Genomic DNA, 22224 nt, shown 5'->3' with positions numbered 1-22224 from the left:
AACTCCAGTTCCAGTTTCTCAAGTCATTTTAATTCCTCTGTACAAAGCTACCTTCCCCCCTCGCTAACTTGATAAAAAAATTAGAACTAAACCAAAAAAATTGATGAAAAATTTCTTACTTAATGTAAAAAAATCAAGAAAATGAATACATATTGAAATTACTGACAGTTTTCAAAAATTCTTCAATTTTTGTGTGAAAATGTCTCCAAACAACCTTTGTTATTTTGTCCTCCAAATAATTTCGGTTCCTTTGTAAATGCACATCCTCCCCCCCCCTCACCCAAAAAATAAAAATAATAAAAATTATACTTACCCAATGAAAAGTTTTAATTTAAAAATCCATCAAGATGAACAAAAACAATTCAGAAATAAATCAAAACGAAATTTATTGAAAATCCTCTGTGTAAAGAAAAAAAAATTCCAGTTCCAGTTTCAAGTCATTTTAATTCCTCTGTACAAAGCTACCCCCCCCCCCCCCCCGCCAACTTGATTAAAAATAAAACCAAACCCAAAAAAATTGATGAAAAATTTCTTAATGTAAAAAAATCAAGAAAATGAATATTGAAATGACTGACATTTTTCAAAAATTCTCAATTTTTGTGTGAAAATTTCTCCAAACAACATTTTTTATTTTTGCCCCCAGGAAAAATCCTCCTCCAGCCCTCCAAATAATTTCGGTTCCTTTGTGAAGACCCGTCCGTCCTCCCCCCCCTCTCGCCCAAAAAATAAAAATAATTGAAAAATATACCCAACGAAAAGTTTCAATTTAAAAATCCATCAAAATGAACCAAAAATACATTCAAAAATGAATCAAAACGAAATTTATTGAAAATCCTCATTGTAAAAAAAAAAAAACTCCAGTTCCAGTTTCTCAAGTCTTTTTAGTTCCTCTGTACGAAGCCACCTTCCCCTCCTCCTCCCCCCCGCCAACTCCGTTCAAAAAAATAAAAACAAGACCAAAAAATAATGAAATAGTACTTGAATGTAAAAAAATTTTAAAATCAATATTGAAATAATTGAAATTTTTCAAAAATCCTCAATTTTTATGTGTGAATTTCTTCAAATAACCTTCTTTTTTTTCTTTTTTTTTCTTAAGTAAAAAACCTCTTCCAGTCGTTCAAATGATTCCGGTTCCTTTGTGAGTGTCCATCCCCCCCCCCCCGAATCCGACCAATATAGTAAAAATAAACAAAACTTGAAATATTTTTATTTTTACAATTTTTTTTTACAATTTTTGGGACTTTTCGTACAAGAGGATTGACGTTGTTTGAGAGGGGGAAGGATGAGGAGGAGGAGGGGGAAAATTTTTTTACTCGAAAAAATAGACTTTTGACGTAGGAATGGAAAATTTTCAAAATGCTCTACAGACTTCAATTTTTTTCTGTTTTGGCCAATTTAAGGAGGGCTCCAGGTAAAGGTTTGCAATATATTGTTTGAGAAAGTGAAGTTGAATGGCTGGTCATTTGGAACTTTGACTCAGAAATGGGAAATTTTTAATGATAACAAAAATCAGACTGATTTATTTTTTTTTCTTGATTTTTTTTCAACTTGAGGAGCTTCTATGTGAGGGGACCTTTATTTTTTGGAGTATTGAGAGATTTAAGAAAGGTTTTTTCTTGGAAAATGGCAATTAAAAATATTTTAATAAAAAATGAGAAATAGGGTTTATTTAGAAGAATTTTGATGTAAAAATTGAATCTTTTTGCATGAGTTGGATTTTTTCAACAGGGAGGGGGGAACTTTTGGCTCAAATTCTAAACTTGAGGGAGGAAAAATTTAAAAAAAAATAATTTTCTTACAAAATCCAACAATTTAATTAGCGAAATGGGGACACATAAAAGCGAAATTTTAAAATAAGAGCCACTCTTGTGATCTCTAAGACGCTCTGGTAAAAATAAAATTGAGCAAAATTAGTAACTGATCTACCTAAATGTTCCCTTACCGGAATCTAATCAAAATCTACTACGATGCCTTTGCTAACTCGAGAGTTATTGCACCTCAAAGAACTTTTTAGGACTGTATTTACGTATTTTCTAAATAGTATACTTATAGACCTACCTATTGTATTGTATTTTCACGCACATTTCGCTTTTGTTTGTATATAAATTAATCTTAGTACATATTAATCGCTTGTGGCTTGATCTTGCTCTACGATACGATTCACTGCTTTCGCTTCGAACCTCACCAAAGACCTGGGCAACTTACACATTTTCTGCAACTGCAAACGTATCACAAACCTGTTGACGTTTCGGTATTCTAGACCAAAGACGATCTAATAATGTTACAGAACCTGCAATACATCGAAGATAGTAACCGTAGCAGTCCGGTAAACCAAGACAGTCTGAACAACGGTTACATGTCCGGTACAGTTTCACCATCTCGAACTCCTCGCCATACCAGTGATCTTACAGGCGAAGAGAAGACCAACCTTTTAAGCGTGCAAGCTTCAACCAACAACGAAGACGCTCAAGGCACCTCGTAGGAATTCCAAAAAAACTAAAAAAAATTTCCAGGGCTTCTGTATACTATTTTTTTCCTTCAAATTCACACCGATCAATCGAAGCGTTCAGATATTGAGTCGACTCGTGATGATCCGGACCGGACGTTGACGAGTTTTCACGAGTACTCGCATCTTTTTACATTTTAGCACTCGAACCTCTTATGAATTATGTAAGTAAGATTTTGTCATGTTGCTTGTTTCTGTTTCATGTCCCCCCCAATATACTATTGTAGTTGGTAGTATTATGTGTACTATGTATTTGTGATTTTTTTTTCTCTTCTCCTGTTTGTTATCATTACTACGTATTATTTTATGTACCCAGTGTACTTAATTGTTATCTAGAAAAGGCATCGTTTCGAACAGATGCACGAACCTAATAAACCTATGCAGATTTCTCGACAATCTCTCCTCTTCTCCCTCCATCCATTTACCAGTTTATTTTTCCCAATATTGATGTACTTATGTAAGTACTTACCTACCTAGATCTTGTGTATCCTAATTTACCACTATATCAAAGTATTATTATGAATATTGTATGGTTTTATTATTTTGTATTATTTTAACCGAATTTTATCATGTGTCGTGTTTAGACGCGGATCTCGACTCAACGTATGTATTATTACGTTTAAAAATTACTTTCTTTATCCAGGTACCTATATCTAATCTATCCAAATCGTTGATATTTTTACAAAATTACTTACGAATCTTCGGGTTACATTTTTGCACTGTATCATTGTTGTTATTGTTTTCCCCCTCGATCCAGATCCCCGGTTTGTATTTTTCTCTCTTCTGTCTATGTTTTGTTGCGAGTTTTTAATTTTAGTATTTTTTTTTCGTTGACTTGTAAGCTTGATTCGATGGAATCGTCGAGTAATTTGATGGATTGTTTGATGAGTGGGGATTTTATCGTGATTCGGGAGGTATTTTGGTTTGAAAATTGAATAAGTTATCGATGGGATGTTGATTTTACCAAATTTGAATGTTTTCCTCGCTTCTTTTTTCAATTTTTGGGTGAATTTTTGGTTTAAAATTGGGAATAGCTTCGAAAGTTTAGAATTCCGTGTTGTTCTAGTCAACTTTATTTACGATGTTTTCAGTTTTTAGGAAATGATTTATGCAATTTTTCGTTTTTTTTTTTTTGTTTTTTCTTTTAAATACCTACTTAATTTAAATTTTGTCGATGGGTATTTTTTTCTTCTTTTCGAATTTCCCACCGGAGTCTGAGTAGAGATTGATTTTAATGATGAAAGAAAACGTGTGCAAAGCTAACTTTTATGAACTTTTTGTATTTTTTTTTTTATTTTTTTTATGGGAGCTTTTGAAATCCAACTTGAACCAAAGGTGCCAAGAGGTATCAAAATATTACCTAATTGAGCTATAAAACGCTGAAATAGTGACATTTGAAATAATAAACCAAACTTCATCACTAAAAATATCCCCTTGTCTTTCTAGATCGATTGGAAAAGGTTTCGAGCCGTTTTGAGTGGTTCTAGAGCCTCCAGAAAAATTTTTAAAATTATAATTTTCACGCTGGAATTCGTACTGGTTAATTTAGAACACTGAAACTTTGGTTGGTATCCCTGCTTTGACCTGCTGAATGAACTGAAGAGACTCCGAGACGTTCTGGAGCCTCCAGGGATATTTTGAAAATTCCAGAAATGAGTCATTCGTATCAACAGCTCGCATTTATCGACGATGGAAGTTTATTGGACAATTCTTAAAGTATTTTTTGGATAGACTGGAATTTTCGAAGTGTTCCTGGAGGCTCCAGAACAGTCTAAAACCACATTCAATTGATTCAGTATTTATTTGAATAACTTATTGAAATTTTTTCAAAGGAGACCAAATGTTCAAAGGACATGTTTGATATTTCAAGTTTTGAAATTGGCTTTTGCACACGTTTTGCTTTTTATGAAGTTGAGAATCTGAAAAAAAAACTCATAATATTTTCCGACGTAATTTTAAGAGTGTGGAAGGAGGGGAAAAGGGAGGGGTCGGAATTATTTAGGGCCATTTATGAAAAATTGTTGAGTTTTTTTTCATTTTTTGCTTCCATTGTTCCAAAGTTGTCTGTTTCAAATTTCGAAAATACCTGAAAATTTTAGCCAAAAAAAATTTAAAAAAAAACAGGAACATAAATTTTTTCAAGAATTCTCAATTTCTGTCTCAGAATTCCTCCAAATTACCTCCTTTCAAGTAAACCCCACCTCTGAACTACCCCAGCAACTTTGGTTTCTCTCCCCTCCCCTCCCCTCCCCACCAAAAACTTAAATAATGTACCTAATGAAAGTTTTTTTTATTCAAAAATCCTCCAAAATGATAAAAATTTGAAAATGAATCAATATTAAAATTTTTTTCAAATTCTCGATATTTGTATCTAATTCAGAATTCCTTTAAATAACTTCTTTTTGAGAAAAACCCTTCTCCAGTCTCTCAAGTAATTTTGATTTTTCTCCCCTCTCCTCGAAAATTGAAAACGTGTATACCTAATGAGAAGTTTTTTTTTCAAAAAATCCTCCAAAATGATGAAAATTCAAAAACAAATCAAATTGATTTTTTTTTTTTTAAATTTTCAACATTTGTGTCTAACTCTGAATTCCTTCAAATAACCCATTTTTGAGGAAAAAACCTCCTCCAGTGTCCCAGGTAATTTTTGTTGCTCCGTACAAAGCTCCTCCTTCCCCCTTCTCCCTCCAAAAAAAACAATAAAATATGAGTTATGAAAATTTTTCGTTCAAAAGTCATTTAAAATGAAAAAAAATTGTGAAACAAGAGTTTTTCAATTTCTGCCTCAGAATTCCTTCATCTGGACCCCGCTCCAGGTATTTTGTCTCTCCCCCCCTCCCCTAAAAAAAACTAAGGAAATTTACCTATAATAAAACGTTTTTTATTGAAAAATCCTTCAAAATGAAAAAAAAATCTGAAAATTAATCAAAATGAAATCTTTTAAAAATTCTCAATATTCGTATTTGACTTTGAATTTCTCCAAATTACCTCTTTTTGAAGAAGAAAAAAAAAACATGCCATCTTCCAAGTAATTTGGGTTCTTCTGTACGAACCCCTCCTCCCCCCTCCATTAAAAAAATGAAAAAACAAAAAAAATCGTTTAAAAATTAAATAAATAGGTATTGAAATACATGAAATTTTCAATTTTCTTTAAAATTCTCAGATTTCTGAGTGAGAGTCTCTCCAAATAATCTTTTTTTCAAGAAAAACCCCTCCAGTCCTCCAAATGATTCTGATTCTTGTGCGGAGCCACCTTCCTCCCTCCTACCTTACTCGACCCCTAAAAAAAATAAAAAATAAAAAACGTTAAAAAATTGAAAAATCTTTTAAAAATTTCATTTTTTTCAATTTTTTTATTTTTTTGGAGGTTTTTATACAAGAAGACTTACATTGTAGAGTGACAGAGGAAGATTTTATCTTGAAAAAGTAGGTACTTAGAATTTTAACGCAGAAATTGAAAATATTTAAAGCTCTTACAGACTTATTTTTTGTTCTCAATTTGGGTATGGGAGGAAAGGAGGGGGGAGGGGGCACAGTGGTCCCTCGGAATTTCTAGGACGCCAAAAATCTGAAAGTTGGTGTACGGGGGGTTTTCGAAGGTGCTGATTTCATTTTTGACAATATTTTGACTCCAGTCCCCAACCCCAACCCCAACCCCACCCCCTTCCAGGAAGGGGGCAAAACTCAAAATTTTGTAAATATGCGTGTGACGTGTCAAAATGTAGGTTTTTCGGGCTCCCAAATTCATTTCTGGTATCATTTTTCAAAAATTCGCAATATTGACCCCATGGGGAGGGGGGAAACTCAAAATTTTGGAAATTTTCGTGTGACATATCAAAGTGTAGGTTTTTTTGGCTCCCAAATTCATTTCTGGTATCATTTTTCAAAAATGTGCAATATTGACCTCAAGAGGAGGGGGGGGGGACTCAAAATTTTGGAAATTTTCGTGTGACGTGTCAAAGTGTAGGTTTTTTGGGCTCCCAAATTCATTTCTGGTATCATTTCTCAAAAATTCGCAATATTGACCCCCCAGAGGGAGGGGGGAAGAACTCAAAATTTTGGAAATTTTCGTGTGACGTGTCAAAGTGTAGGTTTTTTGGGCTCCCGAATTCATTTCTGGTATCATTTCTCAAAAATTCGCAATATTGAGCCCCGGGGGGGGGGGGGGGTACTGGAAACATACAATATTGTTTGAGAGACCGAGGTTGAATGGCGAATTATTTATAAAAACTTTGGTTCAGAAATGGGAAATTTACTGATTTATTACTATTTTTTTTTATATTTTTTTTTCAACTTTGAGTACCTAGTTTTTTCATAAAAAGTGAATTTTTCAGTAGAATTCTGACTCAGAAATAATTATTTCAGATGAATAAGATTTTTTTACGGGGAAGAAGGGGGGGGTGCTTTTTACACTATTTTTTTTCAATTTGGGGGAAATTCAAGTGAAGGGTAGATATTTTTTTCTCATAAAATCCAACAGCTTCAATGAACAGGAGTTCAAAAAAATCCAAACTTCAATCAGTTGAAAAATTCGTCTTTTTCTATCCCTCTCTCCCCTCCTCCGTCCTCTACAATTCGAAATTATTTTTTTCGTTTCTTCCTCTCTTCCCCCTTTAAAGTCGATCGTAATTATTTTCTGAATCCAAACGTACTTATTTTCATCAACGTCACATACGATTTGATTTTAAGAAAACCCGAATTTTTTTCACGTTTAATTTCTCGCTTCCCACCAAAAATTACCTAACTTGAGAAATTTAATCAGTTCCTCAAAAATGCAATACTAATTGATAAGTTTGCACGTTTCGAAACATACCTACTATAACTATAAGCTTCTGTAGCTAAATTGCCTGTATTTCCATCCCCGATCGTAGATCTGGTCCGAGAACTTGTACGAGTTGATTTTATTTTTTTTTTAATATTTTAACCTGTTTCAATTTTTGTTCGTTCGTGTTTTACGAATTTATTATTTTATCTGCATTCTTCTTCTTTCTGCTATCTTTCTGTTACCCTTGAAAATTGTACTATATGACCTGAAATTTTACGCTATCGTTCTTCTTATACATAGTAGTACGTAATTTCAATAATATCATGTGCCTTATCATGCATTTTAATATTAAGTGCCACTCAATCGATACAAAAAATAAAACAACAATAATATTAAATTATACGTCACAGTACATAATACAAAAATACCAATGAACACCAATACACGATGTGAATTCCTCCATATATTTGAATTTATACTACATAAATGAAAAATCCTCGAGCTGGAATACTATACATAAAATTGTACTTAAATAATGCGTTTTTGCTATACGAGAACACATCATCATTCCATTAGGATGTGAACATAAATAGTACCATCTTCGATGTATGAATTAAAAAAAAACGCATCTATGTCACTCAATTTATTAGAGAAATTGCAATCGGTCACCGCGAGCTGGCTCTAATACATTGTATATTTTTGTTTTTTGTTTACCTGTATGTTTGTTTGATTTATTATTATTATATTTTTCCTAGCATACGTATAAATGTATAAAAATGATTAAAGCATCGATTAAAAAAAGAATCTCCGACAAGAGTACACCACATGCAGTATACGTATTATTGGGAGAGATTTCAAGGTGCATTTATGTATTCGTTTATTGTATTTATTTTTTTTTTTTGTTATCGTGTACTTTAGAACACTTTCTTTTGTAGGGGAAGTGTTTCAGGACGCTTTTTTTATTCGCGTAGAAACGATTTTTAAGTTAAATGACATTGTTGTTTAGTACTTATGTAAGTTTAAATGAGTTTTATTGTGATAGAACTGTTATCTCTTATGTACTTAATAATGCTTTAATTTCGTGTATTTAATACCTAATACAGTCAAAAGAGAGAGAATTGCTTTTTGCATAATTTTTTTTTCGTTTGGTAGTAAAGGAAAAGTTGAATAAATATATGTTATATCGTTTTCTAGTGATTTATTTTTACAGGTTGGAGTACCTACGTATTTTGATCGAAGACGAGTAGTTTTTTGAAGGAATTTAGGGTGAAGATGCGAAACGATGGTGGTAATATGATAGTTGTATTGATGATCCGGTATTTAGTGTTGATAATTTGATATTTTGCTGGAGATTTTGTTCTAAATTGAAGTTCATTTTGCAGGTTTAAAGATTCGCGATTCGCGTGATTTCGAAGATTTATACGTCGGTATTTTGAGAAAAATTTGAGAAAATGAAGATGATTATTCGTAGATTTTGCTTGAATGAGTAACGTCGACGGCGCGGCGATTGACAGGTTAGAGAAGAAATTTTTTGACTGGATCGTAATCTAGGACGTAGGTGCTAAGAATGAATGAATTGGAGATTATCAGAATTGTGCAAAATTGAATCTCATTTCAGGGGGCAAAAGTTATTCTGGTTTGAAAAAGAACCGTATATTATACCTTTAGTTTACCGTTACCCCCTCCCTATATTTTTAAATGATCCACTCTTCGTCCTTACCCCCAAAAAAAAATGCCTCCAGGTCTCGGAGACATTCTTATTGATCAATTTTGCCCATTGACACGTGGAAAATATTTTCAATTATTTTTAAAATATTCATCCGACTCCCACCTCCCCTCCCTCCCTCCCTCCCTCTTTTCAATTTCAGAAATGGTCCGAGTACCTGATTCATGATTAGGTAAATTCAATTTTTGAGTTTTAGTAAAACATCAACAATGGTGTGAAATTGAATTCTTTTTAAGAAAAAAGAGCGAAAGTTCAAATAACCGTCGACTTCTGGACTTTTGGATCGAGGCAGAAAAAAATCAAAAATACTCTACGATGCAAAATTTTTGGAGTCGAGAACCAAGGAAGAAAGTGGAAACAAACCTCAAGTTGATCTTCCCTTCCAAACAGTAGGTAATATCTTTCCTTCATTTATTTAAAAAAAAAAAAAAAAAAATCGAAAAAAATAGGTTTTTGTTCTCTTATTTTGAGAAATTCCTTAAAAACGAATGAAAAGAATAAAATTTTAGAATTGAAAAAAAAATTATTTGGGGATGTTTTCGCTTATTTTTGAAACTTGCTCTCTAAATGAGGGAATAAGGATGACCAAAAAATTTCGTTCTCAAAAACACTGCTAGAAAAAAATACCTTTAGTAATTAAAACGATTCTGATTAGATCAGTGCACTTCTCTTTCTACAATTTCAAAAATAAGTTACCAACTCGAAAAGCCTTCAGATTCACTTTTGTCTGATTCTCATCAGAATTCAGAAGTACCTATTCAAAATCGATCGCTTACTGACCAATTTTCTAGTGATTTATCGCTTATGTCTAATGTACTGGGCAGATTTGTTTTAGGTGATTTTTTTACTGGTTTTTTTTTACCTGTGAATTTTCACAAATTTTTCAGTGATCAATTCACTCACTGATTTTCTGATGATTTTTACAAATTTCTCAGTGAATTTTCTAGAATTTTTTTAATGATTTTCCACTAAATTTTCCCCAATTTTCTACAGTGATTTGCATATTAATTATTTATTCAATAATTTTTCAGTGATTTTCTAGTGATTATGAATCAATTTCCCAGCGATTTTTCACAGATTTTCTAGTGCCTTTTTTCACCGATTTTCGCCGATGATTTTTTTTGGTGATTTTTCACCAATTTCTCAGTGAATTTTCTTCAATATTGTAGTGATTTTCATCATTTTTTCCACGCATTTATTACTGATTTTCTAGCGATTTCTTGCCAATTTTTTAGTGATAAATTCGCTAATTTTTTGATAATTTTGACAATTCCCTGATAATTAATTTTTAAATTTTTCATCATCTTTTTAACAATTTTCCAGTTCCAACTTCCAGCTAATTTCCCTAGCAATTTTCATTTTTATTTCAAATTTTCTACATTTTCTTTGAAAACCAATTTTTTTGTGATTTTTATCCCATGATTTTTCACTAGGTAATTTTCCAGTACTTTTTCACTACTTTTCTGGTAATGTTTCGCTTATTTTACAGTGAATTTTCACTTAACATCCAGTGATTTTTTTTTAGTGATATCTTGTCAATTTTCTAGTGATTTTATACCAATGTTTCAGTGATTTTCCAAGTGAGTTTTCACTCATTTTTGTGATTTTTCACCAATTTTCTATGTGATTTTTCACTAATTTTCCAGTCATTTGTCACCAAGTTTTCAGTGATTGTCCAAGTGATTTTTCACCAATTTTCCAGTGATTCGTCACCAAGTTTTCAGTGATCTTCACTAATTTTCTAATGATTTTATATCGATTTTTCAGTGATTCTCCAAGTGATTTTTCACACATTTTTCACCTATTTTCTTGGTGATTTTTCACTCAATTTTTTTTGTAATTTTTCACTAATTTTCTAGTGATTTGTCACCAAGTTTTCAATGATTTTCCAAGTGATTTTTCACTCATTTATATGTGATTTTTCACTACTAATTTTCCAGTAATTTGTCACCAAGTTTTCAGTGATTTTCCAAGTGATTTTTCAGCAATTTTCCAGTGATTTGTCACCAAGTTTTCAGTGATCTTCACTAATTTTCTAGTGATTTTATACCGATTTTTCAGTGATTCTCCGAGTGATTTTTCACTCTTCTTTTTGTGATTTTTCACCAATTTTCTTTGTGATTTTTCACTCAATTTTTTTTCTAATTTTTCAATAATTTTCTAGTGACTGGTCACCACGTTTTCAATGAATTTCCAAGTGATTTTTCACTCATTTATATGTGATTTTTCACTACTAATTTTCCAGTAATTTGTCACCAAGTTTTCAGTGATCTCAACTAATTTTCAAGTAATTTTATACCAATTTCTCAGTGATTTTCTGAGTGATTTTTCACTCAATTTTTTTTTGTAATTTTTCACTAATTTTCTAGTAACTTGTCACCAAGTTTTCAGTGATTTTCCTAGTGATTTTTCACTCATTTTTATGTGATTTTTCACTAATTTTCCAGTAATTTGTCACCAAGTTTTCAGTGATCTTCGCTAATTTTCTAGTGATTTTATACCAATTTCTCAGTGATTTTCTTAGTGTTTTCACCCTTTTTTTTTTGTGATTTTTCACTAATTTTCTAGTGATTTATTAACAAGTTTTCAGTGATTTTCACTAATTTTCAAGTGATATCTTGTCAATTTTCTAGTGATTTTATACCATGTTTTCAGTGATTTTTCACTCTTCTTTTTGTGGTTTTTCATCAATTTTCTAGTATTTGTCACTGAGTTTTCACTAATTTAAATTTTCTAGTGATTTTCACTAATTTTCTAGTAATTTTCACTAATTTTCTAGTAATTTCTTGCCAATTTTCTTATGATTTTTACTCATTTTTCCAGCGATTTTTCACTAATTTTCCAGTAATTTGTCACCGATCTTCACTAATTTTCTAGTGATTTCATACCAATTTTTCGGTGATTTTCTGTGTGATTTTTCACTAATTTTCACTAATTTTCTCTAGTGATTTTATAACATTTTTTCAGTGATTTTCCAAGTGATTTTCACTAATTTTCAAGTGATATCTTGTCAATTTTCTAGTGATTTTATACCCTGTTTTCAGTGATTTTTCACTGATTTTCTAGTATTTGTCACCAAGTTTTCAGTGTTTTACACTAATTTTCTGGTGATTTTTACTAATTATGTAGTGATTTTTCACTGATTTTCTACGTAGTTATTTTTTTTTACCAGGTATTCACTAATTTTCTCGTGATTTCTCATCGAGTTTCCTGTGAATGTTCATATTTTATTTTCTATACTTAGCCATTTTCAAACAAATTTTCTGCTGATTTTTCTATATTATTCATTATTTACCTGTTTTTACTGATTTTTTACAATTTTAATTTTTAAAACTGTTTTCTACGTTTTATTGATTCATTTTCAAATTCATCAAATTTTTATTAATTTTTTCGTGATTTGGGCCACCTCTGATTTTCAAGTCATTTTTTTCAAGTAGCTATCTGGTACCTACCTAGTACCTACCTACAGGGTGCCCAGAAATATCGGGTACCCCTAAGAAAGTTTTTCATTAAAAATATAGGTTGGCAACGTGAAATAGATGCATATGATTGGTGGAATGTTATCTCTCCAGTCCAACAACCAATCATGTGCTATCATTATTATCATTCACTGTGATCAACCAAAGTATTTTAGCAGAAAACTTTTTTAGGGGTACTCGATATTTCTGGGCACCCTGTACCTACCTACCTACCTATGTACCTACCAATGTTCCCCCATGATTATGGCTATTTCCCCTAAATTTTTTCATTCAAAGTACTGAAATTCTGTTGTCATTATTTCGGTAGGTACCTACTTTATATTTTGTAATGACTTTTTTTTTTTTTGGATAATAATTTTCTGGTCATTTTTTTTTGAATTGATTGTCTGCAGATTTCAAGACAATTTTTTAGTGATCTCCTTCTGTTATGTACATATACGCTAATTTCTTTCATGTATCGCTGTATTTTCAGTGACTTTTTTCAAACATTAATTTCTTATAGGTAGTCGTTTGTTTTTCTCGATCACTAATTTTCCTGTGATTTTTGAGCTAATTTCGTGGTGATCCATTTCTTTTATAATCTTTTCATGATTTAATTTATTCATCATTCACCAATTTTGTAATGATTTCTTTTCGATTTCTCGGTGATTCTGGCAAGATATCAAACAAAATACATAAGTTGATATACGTACTTACTATTTACCTATACCTACCTATCAATGATCCAAAAGTTTCCTTTCAGAGAAAATTTTGCCTGCCTTTTTGGAATTTGAGGCAGAAGGTCTTCTGAAAATGGAAGAAGAACATGAACTCGAATATTTATATGCTATTTTTTTAATTCATTTTGAAGAAATTTTTACATCCTCGGAAGAATAGGATTCTATTTTGCAAAATTTTGCTAAAAATCACAAAAAAGTGTACTTAATTTTGAAATCAGGAGGGAGGACTCGGATCGAAATTTTCCTAATGAATATGAACGCTCATCTCTTGTTCCCTATGCACTCTAATTTTCACGCTAGGTACATGATTTTTTTGATTCTAAATTTCGATTATTCTCCATTTTCACTAACATTAGGAAGTAGAGGTCATGACTGATGTCTCACCTATACACTAAAATTCGTTGCTAGGTCCCAGCTGGATGCCTGATGCAGGTAGAGGGTAGGGGATACCTGTGTAAATCAGCTTCCATTCCACGTCTATTTTTACATACTATGTTGTATGATTTCCTGTGTAAATTAAACTGGTTCCCCTTGCTACTGTGTGTGTCTATACTGTCTATGTCTTCCCCGACCTTCGAATTATCTCGTATTAATCAGTTCGGTATACTGTAGCTGTAAACAATTAACCGTGCAACTGCAAACATCTTTGTTAAAATTAAATTATCATTGTTTTCGATCAAGTTGTTAGCTATAGTGGTGTTCGATTTTGGTGCATAGACGTTAATTAACCTATTTATATAGTACAGTTATTCAATTCGTGATCATGAAATTCGCGATTTTCGTTTTATTTGGTAAGTGGATTGGATATTTTTTTGTTCATTTTTTAATTTATTATAAGTTGTAATTTGAAAAAGGTACATAAAAATGAGGTGTTTTTGTTCTAGCATTGGTAGTGATCGTTGCGAGTACGCCTATTGATAAAAAGAAAATAAATCCGGCTTTTGGTAAATGCAACTTGTGTCAAGATGATACGAATAAACCACTTTGTGCCTCCGATGGTGGTAAAGTACAGCTGAGTTTCCTCAACGATTGTGCTCTCAAGAAATATAACTGCGAACACGAACAACAAAGTGAGTAATTCAATTTCATTTTTCTGTATCTAATTAATTAGGTACTTATGCGAATAAATGGGTTGATTTCACGAATCCTATTTATTATTTGCAGTCATTTAGAGTCAATTTTGGTCCCAGAAAAAAGCTACATTTTGTGGTTGTGTGATTTGTTTTTCAATTCCTTCAAAAAAAAAAATCCGAAGTCTGAAAAAAAAGAAAAAAAATTTAAATTTAAATCAGGAAATGAAATCATTGTCATTCGAGTTGAAAAAAAATTTATGTCACTTATGTTGTGAATAATTTTAAATAAAAATCGTGCGAGTGAAGTTGTCTTCGATTCGTTAATTTCTCATTTTATTTATTTTCCAAAGATTAAGTGTTATCAATCATCAGTTTTTTATTTCGTTTAATTTTACGAATGTTCAACGTTTATTTTTCAGAATTGACCAAGAAAGCAGACAAAGAATGCCCAGGAAGTACCGGAATACGTCTATCTTGAATAAATTATGTTTCTTTTTAATCATATGCAAACGATAGGTACCTAACTTATTTCGATTTTTTTTTTAAATAAATTTTTCATTTGAAATAAACTTTTAATTTTTACTTCGTGTTGAGTTTTATTGATATATTTTGTGAGTTGGAATCAACTCGAAACCAACGATCATAGCTCTACCAAGACGAGAACACTGCTTACAGATTTATAGATAGATACACTCAAGTATTGTTAAAACGACAGGAACTCAGCATCTTTTTAAAATACCACGTTGTAGAAACAATACAGATTCGAGTGTCTTCTCGAATTTCTGAGCGATATAATTTTCCATACCTGCCTGCACAAAATATCAAGTCAAGTTGTATAAATACAATTCTTGTTTGAGCCGGTTTCTTCGTGTTTACCAATCTTTTGCTTTATTCAAATTTCCTCCTAATTTATCTCAATGACCATACCATTAAGAGTAAACATCTTTATAAAAAAATTATACCTACGTAGCATTGTTTATTCAATTGAGTCGCAGTCAGTGAATCGTTTCTTTACTAAAAATACAGTCCATTGTTGTTTAGTTTACTTTGTACCTATAAAGATGAAATTCTCAATAGTTGTTCTATTCGGTACGTAATATTTTTTATAGTTTTTTTTCACTTTTAGATTGGTTCTCTTTCTTATTGTTTCAAAGTGATGGTTTGAAAAATTAATCCGAGTGTGTATTTTTTTTGTAGCTTTAGTCGTTGTAATTACTGCCACAGATTACGAAGAAGATACGTTTGCGTTATGTAATGATCACTGTAAGGATGACTCTTATAATCCGGTATGTGCTGTCGATGATGCTGGACATCGTAAAACTTTCAATAATGATTGCCATCTAGCGCAAGTTAACTGCAAATCTGCCACTAGTGAGTACTCAGATTATTTGCAAATATATATGGTAGATACTTTAATATGTACACGTTTTTTACGATAAGCATTTTAATACTTGAATCACCTTAATAAGTTGTTTTTTTTTTTTTTTTTTTTTTAAATTAAATGTTTATTTGAGCTTTTTATCTCGATGTAACGTAACATCATAATAATAAATTAGGTACTCCTTTAATCATCTTATTCTTATATTATGACCCACTCAGAAATGTTCAAAGTACGAAATTTTTACCAACTCACTGTTATCATCTAACGTTATAACTTTTGTTTTTCAAATTTAATTTTCAGAATGGAGAAAGAAATTGGATAAAAAATGTGGATAAAGCGATCGATACCTACCTACACGAATCTTTCACCTGCGATTTCATTTTAAATTATTCCATTGTAAAAATAATCATCGAATAAATTAATTTATTGCAATTCGATCGTATTTTTATACCATTCTCGTTTTCTTATGTTTGTTTGTGTTTCGTAGAAAAGAATTGGAGAATTTTTGGCATTAAAATTTAATAATTTGGTAAGCTTTTCAAATGAGCTTGTCATGATTACATTGATTGGTAGGATGATTTTATTTCAATGACCAGAAATGTATTTGAAATGATAGGCTACCAATGGGATAAATTTGTTGATGAATGATGATTTGGGAGACTTACAGTGACTGGAAAATTATCTTTATAGTTGAATTTGAGGTACTGTACTTTAAATTAATTTGCGAAGCTTCGTAGAATTTTGGTTTCAATCGTAAAACAGTTCGGTTTATCTACGTTTGAAGTAACTCTAAACTATAATCAAATTCGATTAGGTTACTTACTGTTTGAAAGTTCGAAGCTTGTTGCCATGATTAGTACAACCTTGATCTATATTCTTGAGTTGAATTTTAGGTTAATCGTTCGGTCTTAGTTTCATTATAGGACCATAGCTATATATTTTCACATCTAGAATTGTTGTTAAGTACCTACATATTTTCATAAGTTAACTTGATTTACTTTTGCTAATCAAGTTGATTCATTTAGAACTATCTGCAATTTAAAGATGTACGAGTAGATCATGATTGTGATTTTTTCACCAATGATCAACGAAGGAGAACTTATCAGTTTGTGAAATGAATTGTCAAACTGAATGCTGCAATCTTAATTAATTACTAATTGCAGGTGATTGAATACTCGTATCTTCATAACTCAGAACGATCAATTCGATGATGTAGACTGTATACTTAGTCAACCTTTTACGATAAGTAGCTGTTTTGCTTTACCTATTGATATTGTTAACTCAGTTCTTTGAAAGTTTATAGAACTAACGACGAGTCTTAATTATTATATCTATAGTGAAGAAACTTCAATAGATGAAAATGCAATTAATAATGAGCTTCGTTGTTCATTTCAGTCTTCGGGTCTACCAAAAGGTTATTCTGGTGGTTAATCGTTCGTTGATCATTTTGGGGAACTTGATTCTGAGTTGATTCGAATTAGAATCTACCTACGTAATTAATAATACTCAATTAGTTGACCATTTTCTTTTGTAATAAAATCAAGAGCTTGACTTGATATTATTCTGATGAATGTGATGATTAGGGGTAGGGATTAGGTTTCTAATTTCAATTTACTTTTTGAATTTTGATTAGTTAATTGAAAGTTTGATCGAATCCGAGTTGTAGATTTACTGTTACGAAGAGTTCAGCTGTCTTGCTTTCTGCAGTTATAAATTTTCATGTAAAAAATGAATTTATTAAAAATAAAAATAATGATAATAATAGGTCGATGGGGGTTGAGGACTGAGGAGGGCAAAGTAGGTCAAGGTCAATCGAGCAAATTAATTGCAGATTTTTTTGTTGCTTTTACAACACCACCTGCGTCATCCCCACCGCCGAGTTCAACGTTCAACAAAGGAATAAGGAAGTATCAGCTAGTTCCGCTTCCGCACCGGTTTTGTGCCCACTTCTCGTCTATCATCTTTATAGTTTTTTTTTATCGGTTATCGGAAATGTGTTGAAAGAAGATAAATGCATTGTACTTTTGCAGACTGCAGACAAAATGAGTATGAGTATGAGTAATACATAGATAGATAGATAAGAAATTGTCAACGTTGATCAGTTGATGTCATCGGTTTGATCGGTTAGTGTTTTGTTTGTGTAATAGTTGAGCAATATTCTACTAGAATGGTGGCTTGAAATATTCGGTCTTAGATGATGTTTTATATTCTGTTGTATTCGTTCGATCGTTTACTTATTGGATTAGCTACCAACTTAGTCAACTTGAGTATATACAAAACTGTAGATGAAGTTCTGGTAATTGATGAATGGCTGAATTGTTCTGTGTTTGTAGATTTATTCATGAGTGTTCGATCGAAATTCGAATTCGCCTTCGTCCGGTGATCGTTTCAGTGTTCGTTGATGCTTTTCTTTTTTCCGGTTACTTCGGTGTTACGATTCAGTGTTCGGTTTCATTTGTGTCAAGTGTCAACTGTTTATTTCTCCAGTAAAATGTGCAGATGATTCGGCGATTGGGCGGTCACAATATTCAGAAAACAATTTTGCAGTTGGTAAGTTATACATGTACATAACTCATTGTTAGTCTATTACATAATGTACAAGTTGAATAAGTTACTTATTGTTGACGATCAATGCTGAGAAACAGCTCCAAATGTAAAATTCTTGGTTGAGTTGCCTGGTCCCTGGCTCGTCGATATACTTTATTGTAAAGTTGATATCAAATTACCAGTACATATCACAAATGGAATTTCTGCAACTGCAATAATAATACCAACTCAACGTCCAAGCAATTTTTAAAATTAATTAGAAGGGAAAAGTTTTTTGCTAAACATTTAGGCTGGCCACACTGTCACAGTGAATGATTTATGGCGCATGATTGGTTGTTGGACTGATGAGGTGATAACATTCCACCAATCATACGCATCTAGTTCACGTTTGACACGTTGCCAACGCCAACCTGAACCTATATTTTTAATTTAAAAGTAGCAGTCTGCCGCTATGTAAGAGCCTAATTTTTGTGCCAGAAACAGTGAGGGCTCTTGAACTATACTCGCACCCTCGCTTCACTCCTGTCCTTCGTCTGTGTTTGGGGGACTCCCCTACACCCCCTTGGGCTTCGTCCAACTCTCTTCTTCCTCCTTCACAAAATATGGTAACAAACCTGTCTTGACCCTGGAACAGGTCAAATAGGGTTGGAAGGTTGACTGGTTGAAACCTTCAAAAGGCAATTCGGGTTCATCCTTCCATCATACTGTGAAAATTTGAACCCTCTAGGTCAATTTAGATGGGCTGTAGGCTTTCCTAAATGTCAAAAAACATCAAATAGCTCAAAAATCCACTTCCACTTTTTGACCCCCTGGAGAGGGGTCAAATGGGGTTGAAAGGTTGAAACCTGCAAAAGGCACTTCGGGTACATCCTCCCATTGTACTGTGACAATTTGGACCTTCTGGGCCTCTAGGTCAATTTGGAGGGGCTGTAGGCTTAGCTAAACGTCAAAATTTTCAAAAAACACATAAGGTGAAGTACTAGTTTTGGATCACCTTTTTAAAAAAATTCTGTAGGGCGTAAATTTCAACAGTTTTCAAATTTTATCATCTGTGCTTTTAAAGGAAAACTTCCTCCACAAAATATTGGAAAAAAATTTTTCGTTTGAAACTGGAGTGGGGGGGCTGTTTTCACAACCCTCTGAAATAACTGTAACCGGTTTGTAAAATTGTACTCATACATCGATAAAAGGTAGCTTCCATAACAACCTATCACTGGGAAAAATTTCAATGTTTCACGGATAAAAAGTTACAGGGGAAAAATCTAAGGCCCAAAAAGTACCAATTGTGGATCAAAAATTTCCGATCCACAACCCGCGTAGCAACATGATTGTTGATTGAAAAAAGTCGGAACATTATCCACAAAGGGGTTAATCTAACTATGTTTAAGATGATTGATTAAAAATTGACACTTTTTTCAAAAACTACAATGAAAATGCTGATTGTCGTCATTGCTGTCTACATTTGTATCTACAGTCATGTGCAAGATTTCGATATATTGTAGATACCTTTGTAGACCCATGATCGATATCGAAATTCAGGTTGTCTTGTCGATCCGAAGTTGATGTCAACTATAAGATCGACAAAAGCATCTACAAAATTTTGATCTTGTATAGTTACTTTTGTCGATCTAATAATTGTCATCAACTTTGGCATCGGCAAGACGACGTGAATTTCGATATTGATTATGGGGTCTACAAAAGTATCTACAAAATGTCGTCATTGAGTAGATACTTCAGGTAGATCTTGTAATTGACATCAATCATCTGTCTAATATTGATGAGGACGTTGATGTCGATTACAAGATCTATAAAATATTTTTAGAAATTTCAAAGTGTTGCCGACTAATTTGTTGATGTCTGAGTCAACAATACAATAAGAAAAATTTTCCAAGTCCAGAATAAGATGGACTGAATATTCTTCTAATGCCTCTCCACACAACAGCAGCAATGGTCTAGTGGTTAGAGAATGTGATAGAAGTGAATGGCAACCTAGGTTTAATCCCTACCCAGGACAACTTTTTTCTTTCAAAAAAATTTTTTAGGGTGAAATACTTTTGAGAATAATTTTACTTGAATCAAAAAAGAGTTTTGGGCACATTTCGCACATTTTTCAATCAAAATTTGCTTCTTTTAGACTCAAAAAAAGGACACCAATGTCAAGACCTTGGCGAGACAAAAAATGAAGGAAGATGACATTCGATTTTGATATCAACTTCTCACTGGTCATTTATCAACATTTGTTTATCGACATTGGTGTCAACAAATGTCGTGTTGACTAGTGACAGATTTGAGATCTCGTCTTTTCCATCGACTTTGGCATCACTTGTGCTATGCGGGAAGCGGGCCCTTATAAATTAAGGATGCATTTTAATTTTTAATAGCAATTTTTTTGAAATTTTTCAAACTCTAGGTTATATTTGTCCAAACTTACATTTAGCTTCACCGATTTTTATATTCTTACCTATTGTATTTTAATTGGAATTTGAGAGAGTTGCTAAAAACTTAATGAAAAAAATGGGTACCACTTGCAAATCAAAAATTTAAGGGCCTGATTGCAGATCAAAAATTTTAGGCCCGCTTCCAGATCAAAAATGAATTTACAAAATTCCAATCAAATGCAAATGATTATCATTGCACATCATCAAACAATAAGTTATAGCCTGGGTTTGATATGCATTGACATAAATCTGGTGAATTATTCATGAATTTGATCGTGTTGGAACAAATGCCTATCAAATTGCTCACTCACATTCTCCACTCTTGAAACATCAAAATTTTCAAAGAAAGAACTGCTCAGCTCCCATTAAATTACTTTTTCAGAAAAAAATAGCACATTTTCTATTTTTTTTGAATTTTTGAAATTACACATCAAAATTTTTCATACAATTATCAATTATTATTTTTTCCGCGCCTAAATAACTTTTTTTGTTGAACTTGTTGTTTTTGTGCTGTACCTACAGATGTCACAGAAAAAGATATCACTTTGTATTTTCATTCTTCACAATTTGGAAGGACACAAAACGAAGATCCATAACTGGGTACGGGATCCGCAACTGGTACATTACCTTAAAATAGATGAAAAATCCACTTTTTTGATCCTGAAGAGAGTTCAAATGGGGTTGGAAGGTTGAAACATGCAAAAGGCACTTCGGGTACATCCTCTCATTATACTGTGAAAATTTGGACCCTCTAGGTCAATTTGGAAGGGCTGTAGGTTTGGCTGAACGTCAAAAAGCATGCAAAAACATGCTAAAATCCACTTTTTTGATCCTGGAGAAGGGTCAAATGGGGTTGGAAGGTTGAATCCTACAAAAAGCACTCAAGGGACACCCTCTCATTGTATGATAAAAATTTGGACCCCTCAGATCAATTTTAGGGGTTAAGGGATCAAAAATAAGGGTAAAATATGGGTTTTCCCATCTAAAATAAGGTGGGGATGATCTAGGAAGCTGAAATTTAGATATGTTGATCACAATGAAGATACTGACCAATGGTGTGAATTTGGACTCTTTTTGTTGATTTGGGGCCATGTTATGCCCCTCCAAAAAAATGACCTTTTTGTAATTTTCAACTTTGACCCTTGAAACTTCGGGGGTCAATTCCAGGTTCTAAATGAACCTCATTTCTCAAGTTTGAGTTGAGTTGATGAATTAGAACAGGTTCCAGGTCATAAAATGTAAAAATCACCGTCAAAATTTTTGACCCCTGACCTTTTTATCCAAAGTTGGGCCTACCGCAATAGCCATCATTTTTTACAAAAATTTGGCTAAAAAGACAGAAGGATTCAAATTGATCTATGTACCTACTTAGGTACCTTAATTTTTATTTATTATGTTTCTAAAATCGAACAGTTGACATTACATTATCATTAAATTAAACACTAGCAACAGTAGTAAGTGATGAAACGTTTCTTATTTTTCTTCGGACCAATTACTTGGTTAGTCTAGTGGAACTGGATGATTCACTGTTGGGCGTAGTAGTGTTGATTTGTTGTGACGATCTTTCAATGTGGTTGAGGTTGAAGTTGA

The 22224-nt window shown here is 32.4% G+C and overlaps 1 protein-coding gene and 1 long non-coding RNA gene across 3 annotated transcripts in view; both read left to right on the top strand.

Moving 5' to 3' along the window:
• Positions 1-7416, top strand: part of uex (metal transporter uex) — a 105318-nt gene extending 97902 nt beyond the window's left edge. Inside the window, exon 12 of one of the 2 annotated variants that reach the window (XM_065354690.1) lies at positions 2288-7416. In XM_065354690.1, the coding sequence (XP_065210762.1) occupies positions 2288-2482 (195 nt within the window). In that variant the 3' untranslated portion in view covers positions 2483-7416. The remainder of the gene's footprint in view (positions 1-2287) is intronic. The other variant, XM_065354698.1, reaches the window with a different exon arrangement.
• A 10166-nt stretch (positions 7417-17582) lies between these two features.
• LOC135838864 (uncharacterized) overlaps positions 17583-22224 on the top strand; it is a 166415-nt gene continuing 161773 nt past the window's right edge. The window contains exon 1 of the long non-coding RNA XR_010557487.1: positions 17583-18199. This is a non-coding gene — a long non-coding RNA (uncharacterized LOC135838864). The remainder of the gene's footprint in view (positions 18200-22224) is intronic.

Source organism: Planococcus citri, chromosome 1 (assembly GCF_950023065.1).
Source record: "Planococcus citri chromosome 1, ihPlaCitr1.1, whole genome shotgun sequence".
NCBI classification, from domain to species: domain Eukaryota; kingdom Metazoa; phylum Arthropoda; class Insecta; order Hemiptera; family Pseudococcidae; genus Planococcus; species Planococcus citri.
The sequence above is the reverse complement of the archived record's forward strand: the minus strand, read 5'-3'. Positions and strand labels throughout refer to the sequence as shown.